The sequence below is a fragment of the Parus major genome, chromosome 2, assembly GCF_001522545.3.
Source record: "Parus major isolate Abel chromosome 2, Parus_major1.1, whole genome shotgun sequence".
Taxonomy (NCBI): Eukaryota; Metazoa; Chordata; class Aves; order Passeriformes; family Paridae; genus Parus; species Parus major.
In genome coordinates, this window is record NC_031769.1 from 49,023,094 (window position 1) to 49,038,596 (window position 15,503).

Sequence of the window (15,503 nt, forward strand, 5' to 3'; positions counted from 1 at the left end):
ACTATTGGATTGTGCCAGTCAAAACTGCTGTCGAGTTGGTCAGTGTTGGCAGCCTGCTTCCTCTTGCCTTGTGTCATTCCCCACAGTTCCTGCTGCCACTGTCCTGTGACTCCAGTCTCTCCAGAAGAGGGGCAGAGCAGATGGATCCCTTTCCCATTGTGACTGCCACCTGTAGTTTGCTTTATGCTTTGACTTGTTATTATTAATGCTTTGTTGATGTGTATGCACATTTGTGTACATTTAAAGTATTAGGATAGTGCTTACCTTAGGAAAAGAAATAAAGTTGCTAATGATAATGAAAGAGTATTATAAGTCTGGCCACAGAATGCTTTTAAGTGTTTGCTGTGCTAGTAGGTTCTTACTATCTTGGGGTGACATAAAAATTTCTATGAGAGACTTGTTAAAAAATGTGGTATGTTATATTTTCCAAATACCAGGTAGACAAGAAAGAAAGTAGCTTGTGCATTAGAGTAATTTAAGTCAAAATTGCACTCCTTTCAGGTGTATGGGAAGTGTCTTCTTGCAGAGTCAGTGTTTCGTAATTCATAAATATATGTTGGTAGCCTTTTCTTCTAGAGTGAATCACTCTTAAAAGGAATGTCATCTATTTATTACAGTACTCTGTGATGCTGGGCTTCTTCCTTCCCCTCAGCCTTGGTTACTTGAACAAATCGGCCTTTGTGGGTTTCTAATTCGTATGGGCTCCTTCAGTGCTTGTAAGAAAGTTGGTTGTTGAGTTAAATCTCATAGTAATGCTTTAGAAGGACAATTTTATAGAGAATCTTACTTATCTGAAGCTGTCGGAGAGCCCTGCACAGCATTTGGTTGAAGTAAAAGCTACTACGCTTTTATGAAAGAAGTAGCAGCTAAAAAGTCCTATTTAAGTAGTTGGAGTGGGAAATATTTTTCTCAGAGTGCAAACTTCTGAAGAATGTTGCATTCACTGAAAGGCAGAATAGCTTTTGTAGGTGTTCTGTGCTGGGGATCTTGTAGTTACCTGTGTTCAGGAGTGTTTTGGGCAGCTCAGTAAATCTGCAGAGAAAGTGAAGTTGCTTTGTGCAGCTGGCAATGTATTATTTGGCCAAGGAATGAGGCTTCTCCCATATTAGACAATATATGATACACTGAGGAAGTCCAAGAAGTATAAACTTTGAAAATCCTTGATCAATTTTTTTTTTTGTTATGTGTGTTCACTGAAATACAGGTGGTAACTAAAATGCATAGAATTGAAGAAGAAAAAAATTAAACAACTGATTTCTCCTTTAATTTTAAGGCTACTGAAATTAAAAGTCTGATTTTCCTTTCAGTACTGAAGGTCCAGTCAGGTGTTTTTGCTTGATTGTATCTGACACACCATTTATGGAATTGCTGACATTCCCTGGCCAAAGAGTTTGCAATCTGAAATGGATACAAAATAAAGGATAAATGTAACTTGAAGGAACCTTCAAGTATAGTGAGTTATGTTGTGTTACTCTTTAAAAAACCACAGCAAAGCAACCAAGGCAAACAATAAAATCCACCACACAACACAAACACCACTTCTGGCAAAGGGTGTGCTTGGGTGGGCCACCTGAGAAAGGGGACACTGAAGGAAAACTAAGGACAGAAGGGAAAGGAGTGTAGACTTTGAAGCAGAGGGGAAAGGCTCAGTGCAGTTCCACAGGACAACTGGGGAAAAGCATGCAGCCAGAAGGAATACTGAGGTCCCATCAGTGTGGCTGTGCCAGGCAGACACTGTCTCCTGTCAAGTACTTGGAGCTCCTCAGGGGAAGGGTAGGACCTGGCTGTGATCTGTAGGTGACAACCAAAGTGGTGCTGGGGCCAAGTCCTGTGAAGCAAACAGCTGTCCTGTGTTGATCCCCTGTTCTGTTCGGGCATGACCCTCCAGATCTGCAACTTCGTATCCTTCCTTCGCTGCTGCTCCTGCCTGCCCCATGCAGCTCCAGCAGCCTGCTCTTGGCAGGGTTTCCTTCAAGGCCATCTGGATTTAAGCATCTTTAGGCTGGGCTGGGGGGGACTGCTCATCTCTACAATGCTGGGACTAGAGGAGTGGTGTGGGAGCGGGGGGAGCAGCCTGCAGAGCTCTGATCTTGTCAAGCCCAAGAGACTGGGACAGTGTGGTTCTGCTGCAGCCCCTCTGACTTGTGTGCAGTTAGCAGGTGTTCATGTCTCCAGAAACTTTCCCATCTTAAGTCAACTGTGGGTGCAAGATGCAGCTGCCTTTCCCAGCCCACTGCAGGAGGAGTTCCTGTCAACCTTCTTGTTTGTTTTGTGTTTTTGCAGGTTGTGGGCTGCTCATTGCAGAAAGATACAGCTGAAAAAGGGTTAGCATCTTTCCATTCAATTTATGTCCTGAACTTTTAAGATTCTACAATTGCTTTTTTTGGTTTTGGTTGTTTGTGGGGGGGGGCCTGGTTGCTTGTTTTTCTTAATGTTAGGCCATTATATATGTTCCATGGGGAGCTAGAAATCGTAGGGGAATGAAAATTAAAAACATAAACTCTTGCTATACATATTATAGAGAAAAAAGGTACTCTTCGGTTTACATAGCTGGAAGAGCTCTGTGTAATTCCATAAAAAGGAAAGGAGGCTGAGTTTATAGTCTTTCTAGTATGGCCTCATTAAAGCAGAGGTAAAAAAGGTATTAAGGATATGAGCTGCATTAGAAAGTGCCTTTTTTTTTTTTTTTTTGTAAGCCAGCTTTATTTAGAAATAGTTCTCTGAAAAGTTGTTGAGAATGATTGGGACTTCTAGCAGCATAAATAATTGATCAATTTGTCTCTCCTTTTTTGTTGCTGATTGCCAACTTGAGCATTTTTACAAATTTACAAATTCATGCAAACCCAAAACAAGCTCAGGAGTATTAATAGCAAATATAATTTATATAGCACCAAATTCTCCTATCTGCTCTGTAAGTAAAGGCTTGCCCCTCGTAGTTCCTTTCTTGCCTAGAAGACTTTGGCATTGTCTGTACTGGAAAATTGACTTGGGAAAGCACAGTGGTAGAATAATAATTATAATAATAATTAATAATACTAGTAATAATAGAATTACATTGCTAGTGTTACCTGTTTGAAAGTTGACTGTTGTTCCATATTAAAAATTGCTTTGGGTATTTAAGCAAATTTACTTTGCTGAATAATGTCAGTGCTATTCCAAAACATGTTCAGAGAGGAAATTATACCATTGTAGTTTCGTTTCTCAGTTTTCCACATAAACGGTTTACAGCTCTGAATACTCAAAGCAGCTGAGCAGTGGCAGAACGAGGTGCACTAGGAAGGCAGGTAATGGTGTAAAACACCTCACTAATGTTACACTTCTGGTTCTGTGTCTTTTGGGTTTTATACCCCACTCGTTGTGGGTTTGGGTTTTTTGTTCATGTTTGGGCTTTCTTAGTTAAATGACTAAAAGGGAATTTCTGCCTTACTGCAAGGGGAACTGTATATTGTTTGTTTGCAACTTTCAACTTTACAAAATGTTGCTATTTTTATTCAGATGGGTCATCGAATCACGTTTACAACTATCAGCCATGTGATCACCCACGTCAGCCTTGTGATAGCTCATGCCCATGTGTAATTGCTCAAAACTTCTGTGAGAAGTTTTGTCAGTGCAGCTCAGAATGTAAGTAAAACATTTAAAAGTTATCTCTAAACTTGTCTCACTGTCCCACCATTGAGCTGTGTACTACCAAGTCTGTCCATACTGCAGTTACAGGAGAAGCAAATTGTGTCCAACAGTTTGAGCACGTTCAGTTTAATTTGGTCACTGTGATTGGCCGTTGCATGAGGTCAGAAGCAGTCTTTAGACTTAAACTGGAGGAAGAGTAATTAAGATCAGGGAAGGAGAGAATTTGCAGTACTTCTGAATGTCCTATGCAGATATCAATGGCTGTGTTATCAATATTCTGACATGCTGTTATCTACACAGTCTTAATTTTTACACTGTATTTTTTTCATACTTGCTCTTTTTCTTTTCCGCACATTCCTCTGTAGGCCAAAATCGTTTTCCTGGGTGTCGTTGTAAAGCACAGTGCAACACCAAGCAGTGCCCCTGTTACCTGGCTGTCCGTGAGTGTGATCCTGACCTCTGCCTGACTTGTGGAGCAGCTGACCACTGGGACAGCAAAAATGTTTCTTGCAAGAACTGCAGCATTCAGAGAGGATCCAAAAAAGTACGTCCAGAGTTATACAACTGCATTTCTATTGCCTGGGTTTTGAGATGTTCTTGTATATTCAAACCAGAGAATGGAATTTCTTTGCCTTCACGTTGCCAAACAGGAAAAGAAAACAAAAAAAAAACCCCAAACCAAACAGCAAGGAAGGGAGTTGTGACTTGTTAGCTTGCTCATGTGGTGCTATTAAGCTCTATCTACATTTTGTCATGTACCAATTAGTGTTTTCTGTGCAGCACTGCAGCAGAATATCTCTTTTTCCCTATTCAGGCTTTGCTGCTTAATTGCAAATAGGCTGGTGTTTTAAAGTGATACCTCAGCAGTTTTTCCCCAGGTCAGCATAAAGAAGTTTATCCCAGAGTCTAGAAGCTGTTTCTTTATTCAGTTGTTGATTCTAAGGTATAAACTTGTATACAGTCTACTAAGTTCTGAAAGTCCTTTCAGTTCCAGCAAATAAATAAATAAGACAAAGTTTATTTCTACTCTGGAACATCTTATCACAAAATAGTTGATTACTGAGTTAATCAGTAGTGGGCTTTTGTCTGCAGACCTTTTGAGGTTGAAGTCTTTAGTAAATGAATTTTTATGCAACCCCCTCATTTCAAGGTGTCTTGGGATGGCTAAACTAAGATTTTTAATTTAGTTTTCAAATACTTGGTAACTTTTCTTTTACGTGCATCTTCTGATCCACACACTGTAATTTCAGTGTGTGTTTGTTCATTAGAAGACTCTGGATTTGTCTACTCCCTAGAGTCCCAGTATATACATTTCACTAAGTGATACAAAACAAAATGGAAAAAAAACACCCTGAACTCAAATGTAAGCCAAGCATATCTAAACTTTTTGGTTTTTCTGTTCCACAGCATTTACTATTGGCACCTTCAGATGTGGCAGGCTGGGGAATTTTTATCAAAGATCCTGTACAGAAGAATGAATTCATCTCTGAGTACTGTGGTGAGGTAAGGATGGAGAGCACTGGATATGAGTCTAATTGGTGAAGTTATGCATTGAGAGGGGCTGACCATGGGATACCATTGTCTGTAACCTGGTATCACGTTCAGACAGAGCCATGTGCCTGACTAAGTGTCACAGGCTCAAACCCCAGGAGCTACACAACTGAAATGTCACAAAAATTTTGAAACAGGTTCTTGTCAGAAGGAGAGGCTGGAATGTCCTTTTTATCTTAGATGGAATTTCAGTTCAGACATGTTTGGAATTCGGTGGCAAATCATTTAGTGTAGTACTGAAAGTCAGTCAGTAGGAGCTTTCACTAAGCTATATTCTGTAGCAATAAAACACTGTCAGAGTCAGGTAGGCAGTCCTGATTTTGGGAGGAGAAGCAATTCTTGCTTTTCTGCTGCTCTGAAAGAGTTTTTTATGCGAAGAGCAAGGCATGGATGTTTGGTAAGTGCAGAATGCTTGCTGAAAAGAACACTTTGTTTGGGAATACTTTGAATCTCAGAGAATAAAAATCTCCCACCTGTCTTTCAGAAGGTTGTGGGGGGAGGTTTGACATTAAGCTGCTATGGTTACACACAATGGAGGAGTGCTTCTCTTTTTTACAAGTAGTCTTTCTTTCAGATTATTTCTCAGGATGAGGCAGACAGAAGAGGAAAAGTGTACGACAAATACATGTGCAGCTTTCTGTTTAACTTGAATAATGGTATGTATGCATTAGTTGCAACCCTTGGCAGCATCAGTAAAGTACATATAATCAACATTTTGTTCAGCCCTGTTCTTCTGCAGCCAGCAATGAGAATTTTTTTCCACACATTTTTCCCTATCAGTGTGTGGATTCATCCTGTTGATAGCTAGTCTTTGGGTTGTTTTTTTTTTTTGTCTAAACACTAGTCAGCTAGATGGAGTGATGGAGCCTATTGCACAAGCAACTATACAAGAGGAGTAGAACTTCATGGAGTAAAGTATGTGCAGACATTAAGTAGATGGAAGAATGTAGAAGGCTTGCCAGGTGTTGTCTGAAGTAATTTTAGTGAATGAAATCAGCAGTATGTTACGGTGCTAATTGTGTTGGGGAGAAAAAAGCCACACAGATATGTGCTATGTGGCTGCTGCCACTAAAAGAACACAAACGTCCCCCTGTCAAGCATAAAATACTAGAAAATAATTGAAACGAGTTAAAGAACCCTGCTGCTTTATGTCAGTGTTGATTTAGCATATTTATGGAGCTTGTCCTTGTGGAATAAAGGTAGAGAGGCTTCAATGAGAAGCTAAGGTGGTGCCACCGTGGCAGGAGGTTAAGGAAAAGCACAGTGTGAGACAGCAGAGTTCAGCTGTTGTAGGGTGGTGGGCCAGCTCTTCCATGGGCAAAGCCGTGCTGTTATCTTCTCCAGCTGCTAAGATCCAAGCACACTAGGTATTAAACTCAAAAATGTGCTTGTAGGTGACCCATCCATCATTTGTGGGTTTTGTTGTTCTTTCTGCCCCCCGTAGATTTTGTGGTTGATGCAACACGCAAGGGCAACAAAATTAGATTTGCAAACCATTCAGTAAATCCCAACTGCTATGCAAAAGGTAAGTTTCACGTTTACTTGCTTTTCATCAATGTATGAAATACTGTGAGATATTTCTTTAGCCTGCATTTTATCAGTATTTGTACTAACATACTTAATAATTTCTTTCAAAACAGTTATGATGGTTAATGGCGATCACAGAATAGGAATATTTGCTAAAAGAGCCATTCAGACTGGTGAAGAACTGTTCTTTGACTACAGGTGGGTGGACAGATTTCAGATGGGATTAGCTTCCAGTATCTGCACAGCTCAGAGTTAATTCCTGTGCCTGCCTGGTCCCTGCAACCTGAGCAGCAGAGGCAACATTGCCCACACTGGTTTTGTTAACCCAAATGCCATAGGAAGACTGATTTGAGAAAGCAGCTGGTTAACAGCCTGCAAACTTGGAACAGCAGCTTGTACAGAGCAAAGCGTAGTGACAAATGGCAACAGACTTTCTCTGGTTGGGTTCCCTAGGTACCAGTACAAGTTAACTCCCCCATCATTAGGCAAGAATTTCAGAGAATGTAATTTCAGAATTACTACAGACAAGTGCTTGCTAAGGATGTCTTCTTACTTTCCTCTACAATTGCCTCACTTGACAAAAAGTAAACTGTCCAGTGGCACTACTGTGTAGGTTAACCTTGAGAAATGCAGTTGCTTTCCAGTACTGAAAATGAACTTCAGGACTGTGAGATTCAAGGTGAAAAAGTATGGAATTTTAGTGATTTGTATCTCCTCTTGATCAAACACTACTGAACGTAGTTTCTTGAGTGCATCAGCAGTGTTATGCAAAATCACACAAGAAAGAAACACCACAGCTGGTGAGGAAACAATGGGAAATCTGAGTGAATTCCAGGTTCTAGTGCCATTCTGTCAGAACAATGAAGCTGAAATGTTCCATGATACTGTTTTTGATTTATTTATTTTTTAAATTTTTTTTAATTTCAGATATAGCCAAGCTGATGCCCTTAAGTATGTGGGCATTGAAAGAGAAATGGAAATCCCTTGACACCAGCTACCTCTTCTTTTAAACAAACAGCTGCCTTATCTTCAGGAATTTCTAGTACTGTGGGCAATTTTAGAAAAATAAAAATGATGCAATTTGAAATTCTGTATTTGCAAAGTACTGTAACAGTAATTTATAGTAACAAATTTTAAAAAAACCAACTTTTTATTGCCTTCTCACCAGCTGCAAAGTGTTTTGTACCTATGAACTTTTGCAATAATGTGGTGTGGTACATTTTTCAACCTTGAATAAAGGATACTTGAACTTCTTCATTTTTACTGGAATTGAATTGGAATTTTGTGTCAGCCCCTTGAGAAAGCAATCTGAATTTAACCTGTAAGTTCTGTGCAAAGGCAGCTCCACCCTTGTCTCCTGCTATGGTTACTTTGGGTCACGTTTCAGATCAGAGTGAAGATGCAAGCAGTGTTAAGCTGCCAGTCAGGTGATTGTGGTGCTGCAGTGCCCAAGTGACACAGGTGTGGTCTTGCAGCTTCTCTGCTCCCTTGGCATGCAGATACATCCATGGTCTCTGGGATAATGGCTGCAGCCCAGAAACTCCTACAATTACCAGAATAGCTGTGATTTCATAAACAAACTCTATTTTCGAGACAAGTGTGGTACAAGGTGCCCTCACTGTGGCTTCTCTGAAGCAATACTGAATGATGAGTAACAGTAATTACATATATATATATATATATATATATATATATATAAAATTAAGAGATTCAGAAGAGAAATGTATAGTTTTTAATCCAAGATAATTTAAATTGCAGCCAGATCTCTGTAAAGGGCTACCACATTTATTTCTTGCTAGTGGACTGTGAACTCTGCAGCCTCTTGCAAAGATCACAATGCTCTGGTCAAATCAGCTGGAGTCAGAGGGCAGGCAGAGGGTGGCATTATTGCCAAAATGAGTTCATGACATTCTGGCCATGGTGACCAATTTACCTGCTGCACTGAGGGGGCTCCAAGCCTGGGGCTGAGTTCAGCTCTTGCTTCCACACTCCATGTACAGCAGCAGCTGCCACATGCCCTCCACCATGGTGGTGGCCCAAGTAAGAACAAAGAGTTCATGAGTAAAAGAACAGTCCAAAAGTAAAAACCTGATTTTCTCCCTCTTTGGGTAGAGTGCAGCTCCTGGTCTGAACCTGGATGCACAGTACGCAAAGCACTGCTTTAACCAGCCCAGGGCTTGGAAAGTCAGCTGAGAGCAGGTGATTTCTGGCCTTCCAACTAAGAAAGGAATTCAGGCTGCTTCTTTGTCATCATAGCACACACATCCTGCTAAAAAAAATCTATTAGGCCTGTATTTTCTGTAAGAAGGGTTTACAAATACAAAACTACATCTTAGAAAAAAATATTTACGAGGCATCACCAGCTCCACTCTTCTAAATTTTCAAAAGCAATTTTAGAACTGAGCAGCAAGATGCTTCTATTGCCCCTAATGGCAGTCGTGAGCTCTTTCATAACAGAAATAGCAAGCATACAAAATCTCAAGTGCAGATGACACCCCACCCTTTTTCCAAATCAGTTTGGATCACAGATAGTACTGCTCCATAAGATTTGTTTTAAACCCAGAGTCACATCTGTAACCATTAGTTTCCCTCAAGAGAGAAACATCAGCAACACCAAACTTGTCTCCTTTCCTGCTAGAAGGAACACTGAACAATTCACAATTTCCATAAAGGGTAAAACAGCTACAGGAGTTAACTCTGTTTCATGATCAATATTAGAAAATATAGATTACCAAAAATGAGACCTGTGAGGATGGCAGCATTTTGCTTGTAGCATGTGAAAAGCCAATACTCATTTCATAAAATGTCATGAGAAAAGTAGAATGAGCCAGGCCTCAAGTCAATCAAGTGTAGTAACACTTGAAAGTATTTTAATTCCAATCACAGGTTGCATTTAATGGGAATTGTTCTTCAGGAACACACTCAATTTTCTGCTCCAGTCACAGAAATGAGCAGCCTAAACCTTCACTCTAGGCAGCATTTATGCAAGCGTGATGCACTTTATAGCAAAATGAGCAACATTAAGACCAGCTCCAATTTCAGATGACCAAGCATTGCCACATATATTCTGAGTATTTTCTATGCTGCATATCTTGTGGAATCATGACAAATTTCTTTTATTTTGAAAGAGTTTCCTCTTCAAAAAGAAGTAACGTGCACAGATAATGATAGATGACAATATCTTCAGAGAACAAAATGTTCTTAAAGCACCAGAAAATAGGGGGGAAAAGCAAAACGAATTTCTAATAGCTTTCATAACCATTATACCTTTTATTTACATTTAGAAAGATAAGTCATGAAACTTAATAAAACCAAATGCAACTTGTACAGAAATCTTTTAAATTTTTTTTTATTATTTATCACACATTAAAAAATGAAACACACTATACAAATGGTTTTTCATAGCAGATTACACATGGGTCCATTCAGACTTGCTCTCCAAGTGCTGCCAACATGTATAAGTGCTGCCTGTGATGGCAGCTATTTATCATATAGCCAATGTATTGATTTAAATGCAGTAGCATGCAACCCTTAAACGAGAAGGGTCTGATTCCTTTCTGTTCTTAAATTAGGTTAAATGGCATTGGTGTCCATATTTACATACTTGAAATGTATCAATCCTGAGCAGTTCTGATGTAAATCTGAGACTGGCTGATGGAGTCCTGGTCTCAGTCATTAAAAAGGGAGGTCCAAATGGCAGCAGGGTGGCTGCTATGAAGTTCTGTCGCTTTCATTCTTTCCATCACATACCTACTTGCCGAGTGTCACACAGTCAGGTAATTGCTAATAAAAATGCTAAGCCAAGTAACTGTAGGTGTCCTTCTCACCATCTACACGTTCCAAGTACTCCTTCTCAATGAGGATGTCGATGCATTTCTGTGGGGGGAACAGAACGAAGGTAAGAGGTGGGACATGGGCATAAAAGCCCTCTCTGGGATTGCTCCAAACTTTGATTTTTCACCCCTGGGGGAGTTCCCTTCCAAGTAGAGGACAGGAGTAAGCAAAGGACACAAACCACAGCAGTTCACTCTCCTCGTCCTGACCACATCCAAGCAGAAGGCTTTGCTAATCTAAACTGAACTACACTTACTGGATGCTATTCCAGGGGTGTGACTGGGAGATAATTGGTATGCTGAGCAACTTCATAGTAAGAGAGCAAATAAAGAATTACACCAAGATGCAGAGAGCTTATGTAAGGTCACAAAAGACAGTGGCAGCAGTGAGGAGCTGCCTGTGTCACTGCTCAGCACTGGTGCCAGTTTATGCAATTGCTCTGACTGCCTGTCCTTTGCCCCACATACCCCTTGGTTGGGGATGTAAAAACTGCTGGTGGGCTCACTTAAACTGATAAAGCAATTAATATACATAAATGAATAATATAATTATGAGTAGATCATTAAATACAGTGCTCCCCTCCCCAACATTTTTACTGTAAAGGAAAGCAGGAAGCTGTTTTATTGAACCAACCCTAAGTCTGACTGTCATCCCACAACTGGAAGAGCGGGAACAAAAGGTAAGCCCATCAAGGGCTATGGTAAGCTGACACTGATGTGAAAAGATGGAATCCAGCTACTATTTTACCACCAATGCAAAAACGGATGTTACCTTAAGAGAAATACAGTATTTCTGGTTAAAATATTCCCTACTTGCAACTCAAAAAATCTGTCCTTGCTGATCCTATCTCCTTAGCTTTCCTTTTTAATTCAAAAGCATGTGTTTTGTCTCTTTATATATCCTCTTCACCTCCTGGAATCCAGGTTCAGAGATGTGGGTCTCACATACCTTAATTACAGGAACTCGTGGCTTGAACCTTGAGGACAGCTGCGTTAGCACTTCTCCAAGCAGTTGCTGGTGTTTTAGAACTTTCCTCATTTTCATGATTCTCACAATAGCAGCCTGCACAGCAAAGTTGGGAAGGTGTGTTTAGGAACAAAGTACCTGTCCCTCTGTGTAAAGCCACTGAACTCCCCTAAATCATATCTGCCCCTGCAGAAGCACCACCACAACCAGCTCAAGCACCAGACGGGGAGAAGCTTGCCCATGGAGTGTCAGTTACTCACACAGACTTCAAGAACTCAGAGTCTCCACAGAACAGAGTCATCAAAAGAGGTTTTGACACCTGAATTTTTAGAACTGCACTTACAGTCAGTCAGTCATAGTAATAATAGCACCAATGGTAACAGGAGCCACACAAAACTACTTGTGTAGCAAAAAGCCTTTATATATTTAACCTTAACTGTGACACTCTCTGAGTGGTCCCTCTTTATTTTCTTCCCCTGCCTCTCAAGTGGATTCCAAATGAACTAACACAGATCCACTGGTAATTTCATACTGCCTGGGTATTACTAGTTCTTTATTACTCAGTTTTCACCCAGGACAAGGTCTGGTGAATGTGTGCATCAAAGGAACCCAAACATTCATGAACATCAGGTTAGAACAAATGTGAAGAACACATCCTGTTTGTAGAAATGCCTTCCTCCAGAATTTCTACTACAGACTCCAGTCACCTTTAACACCATTTTAAACACATTTTTTGAACTCTAACAGAGTGCACTGCAATGGCATGTTGTCTTCTAATAAAAATTAGGAAGCTTCATTAGATGATTACAAATTTGCAATTCTAACTTCATGACAGCATTCTGCAATAAGTCACCTGAATCAGTAGTTTCCTATCTTCCTCTATATTTTTGTGTGTGGTTTCTTGCTCCTGCTTCTGTTCAGTCTTCATTGGCACATTGATGTTTACCCTTAATTTTTTACTGTCAAGAAAAGCAGAAGTTAATGAACATTTGTACTGTTTAAAAACCAAAGAAACACAGAAAAAACTCCAAACAAAACCCAACTCCAAAATAAATGCCAGACCACCATAATTATTTTACAACAATAGGGGACTTTTGCTCTTCTGTAAACTTTAGACACTCCTATTCAAGTTTAAAAAAATTAAAATAAAGAATGCCCACAACTAACCAACAAAACAAAATACCTTTCTAGTGGGTGTCCATGTATTTCACATCTTACTGAATCCATCCTAGTGATATGTGAGGTCTAACTAGCCCTGTAAAACTGAACACTGAATTCAAACCATTTCTGTGTGTAGTAAGAAGTTTGGGAGTCAGTGAAGGGGACAAAGGAAATCAATGGAAAAAGAATCACCCTTCTGATTTACAGACTGGATTCTGACCATGTGGAGAAATCTGTTTGCTCTGTAGAACTGAGCTCTATCTTTCTCTCACATGCTCCCTGGCACTGATGGCTGTGCTGAGGTGAGCCCATCCATCACCACATGCGGCCACTCTCAAGACCTCTCTCACCCCTGTGTCACAAATGGGGAGCAAACCTCAGCACCAGCGCACCAGGGAGCACAGGTACTGCTCAGCCTGTTAGCTGCACTGGGGAGACAATCCCAGTAAATAAATAAAGAGTTATTTATTTAGCATGCATCATAAATGGGGAACCAGCAGCTGCACAATGCAGCAACACCAAGCTGTTTCCATCACTGCATTAATGCAACAGACCATGCATTCTCAAAACTTTAATTATTGGTAAAGGGGAATAGAAAGCAGATAAAGGGTGAGGTACAAGGAGAGGTTTTAAAATGTTTCTTTCACTTGAGATCTTATCTTAGGGAAGTACTCAACTCCACACTGAATTTATGTATGTTTATATCTATGCCCTGGTAAGCATGATAAAAAGTACCACAGTGCTGTAAACAGCTTAAAATACATAACTGTTTAAAGTAAGTAATAAAACCTACTGAAAAATCTGTTTGTTAAGTCTTCAGATCACTCTATACTCTATGGTTATGTAACAAGCCTGATTGTCTCATGTTAGCAGTAGTGGATGAACATTTATGCCTTTGCTGTAACTTATAAAATATCACAGATTTTGCTGAGTGCATGCATGTAGCACCCCTTGGCAAAATGGCAGCACTTGAATCAAGTATTCAAGAATTAGACAAGAAGCAAGAAATAAAAAGGACATGAAAATATGTCAGGCCTTGACAGACTATGACAGGTCAAAGAGCTGAAATCACACCCATCCCCCACCACTCATTAGCCCTCTCCCTTAATACTGGTATACATTGGATCTACATTTGAATTGGCACTTGAGCCCTGAAGCTTTCATCCCAAGTATATTAGGTTTCACCCAGATTTTGAAAGCCGAGGAGGATGCTACCCATTACATCTAAGTGATGTATGCTGCTTACTTTTTGTAACCAAGATACAGTTTTATTAAAGTATCTGGTTTTAACTCCACTTCATCAACATTTGCATTTTCATCTTCCAAAACCTGCAAGAAATAAGCAAACAAACAAACAAATAAATAATCTTTAACGTATTTCACTGTATGTTAAGCAGATCATAAGAAAGCAAGAGTACTTACAAGCAATTTTGATTTTAACAGTATCTGTAGAACTTGTGCCAAGATATCCTACAGAATTAAAGAAAATATTATCAGCACAGACAGACATATCCTTTGTCTAACCTGAAAACTTGAACAAGAATGCACATATTTAGACTAAGAACTAATATGTCCAGAACACTGCAAAATGAGGGGGTAAAAAAAACAGTAAAAACATAGTTCACATAAATAAAACAATGTTCTTTTTTTGGGTGTTATGACATATCCCCCTTGTGGTTGGTCAAATAACATAAAATTCTTAAGAAATACTAATTCCAAACAAGAGATCTTTCCAATTGCTGCTTTAGGAACTATTTTGCAAGCAGATTTATATGCCTAAGAAATAATTTTTCCCAAACCATGCAAATATATATACCATGGCAAGCTTAAACTTCAGAAAGCAAACACTCTCTGCTTTCTGATTAATATGTTTGTTTTTACAGGGATCCATTCTGGTTGCTGTTGCATCACCCAGAAGGTTACCATAGTCTGTAATAAATGGCAAAACCCTAAGACTTCTGGGTTTGCTGTAATCCATCAGCAACACTAACTTTCTAGATATGCATTTCTAGAAGTAAAGATCCTACTGAACAGGAATACCTAACTTTCCAGAAGTCAGAGCAGACTTGATTCAAACATACGACTAAAGGTCAAATAAATGCCGAATTGTGGGTCATAAAGCCTGCTTGGAAAGAAAAGGAGGGAACTTTTTCCACAGGACAGTTAGCTAATGAACTGCAGATTTACTATGCTCATGTAAAAAAGCCTTGAGATACAAAAGAATGACAGATGCATGGATCAATCATTTAGTAAAAACACTGTTTTTGCTAGAATGTTGTCTTTTAACATTAGAATGTATGCATTGAAACACTGAAAACTTCCAACCAGAGCTGAGCAGGAAGACAGACAATTCACTCCAGTCATGAACAGGAATGTACAAGCAATAAGATTCATCAGAACACTAGGCAATTATGATTATAGGAAAGTGAATTGACCAAGAATAGAGCACATCTGTCTCCCTTGGGACAGAAACTGATTCTGGCTCCAAGCATGTGTAATCCAAATATCTTATGATAGCAGGAAGAGTCCTGAAGACCAAAACACTTGCTCACAAGAGTGTGGTAAAATGTGCAATGTCACTACCATTTTTATTTGAGTACTGTCTGTCAGCTGCTGCACGGTGTAGGCATCTTCTGTGTTGTACTGCAGTAAAATCGCCATCTGGAATGTGGATGCCTGACAGATCCGAGAACAGAGGGGAGAGGGAGGAAATCAAAAAATGAGAACTTATGAGCACTTGCTGAATTTGAACAGCCTGAAATTCATCAGTTAAACACATACACTGGAATATTTGGACAACAAAGAATACCCAAATGTGATAATAAAAAAAAAAAAAA

At 39.7% G+C, this 15,503-nt stretch overlaps 2 protein-coding genes across 9 annotated transcripts in view; one reads left to right on the top strand and one right to left on the bottom strand.

Annotated features, from left to right (window-relative positions):
* The window catches only part of EZH2 (enhancer of zeste 2 polycomb repressive complex 2 subunit), a 49,796-nt gene extending 41,828 nt beyond the window's left edge, over nt 1-7,968 (top strand). For all 6 annotated transcript variants that reach the window (XM_015619435.3, XM_015619431.3, XM_015619430.3 and 3 more), the window contains exons 13-20: nt 2,284-2,324; nt 3,496-3,621; nt 3,993-4,171; nt 5,035-5,130; nt 5,753-5,834; nt 6,623-6,703; nt 6,819-6,903; nt 7,633-7,968. In XM_015619435.3, the coding sequence (XP_015474921.1) occupies nt 2,284-2,324; nt 3,496-3,621; nt 3,993-4,171; nt 5,035-5,130; nt 5,753-5,834; nt 6,623-6,703; nt 6,819-6,903; nt 7,633-7,693 (751 nt within the window). In that variant the 3' untranslated portion in view covers nt 7,694-7,968. The remainder of the gene's footprint in view (nt 1-2,283; nt 2,325-3,495; nt 3,622-3,992; nt 4,172-5,034; nt 5,131-5,752; nt 5,835-6,622; nt 6,704-6,818; nt 6,904-7,632) is intronic.
* A 1,987-nt stretch (nt 7,969-9,955) lies between these two features.
* The window catches only part of CUL1 (cullin 1), a 53,746-nt gene continuing 48,198 nt past the window's right edge, over nt 9,956-15,503 (bottom strand). For 2 of the 3 annotated variants that reach the window (XM_015618637.3, XM_019005712.2), the window contains exons 17-21: nt 15,250-15,342; nt 14,089-14,136; nt 13,913-13,995; nt 12,359-12,464; nt 11,149-11,601 (exon numbers count right to left, since the gene is read on the bottom strand). In XM_015618637.3, the coding sequence (XP_015474123.1) occupies nt 11,404-11,601; nt 12,359-12,464; nt 13,913-13,995; nt 14,089-14,136; nt 15,250-15,342 (528 nt within the window). In that variant the 3' untranslated portion in view covers nt 11,149-11,403. Of the gene's footprint in view, nt 10,582-11,148; nt 11,602-12,358; nt 12,465-13,912; nt 13,996-14,088; nt 14,137-15,249; nt 15,343-15,503 lie in introns of those variants that run through there. The other variant, XM_015618639.3, reaches the window with a different exon arrangement.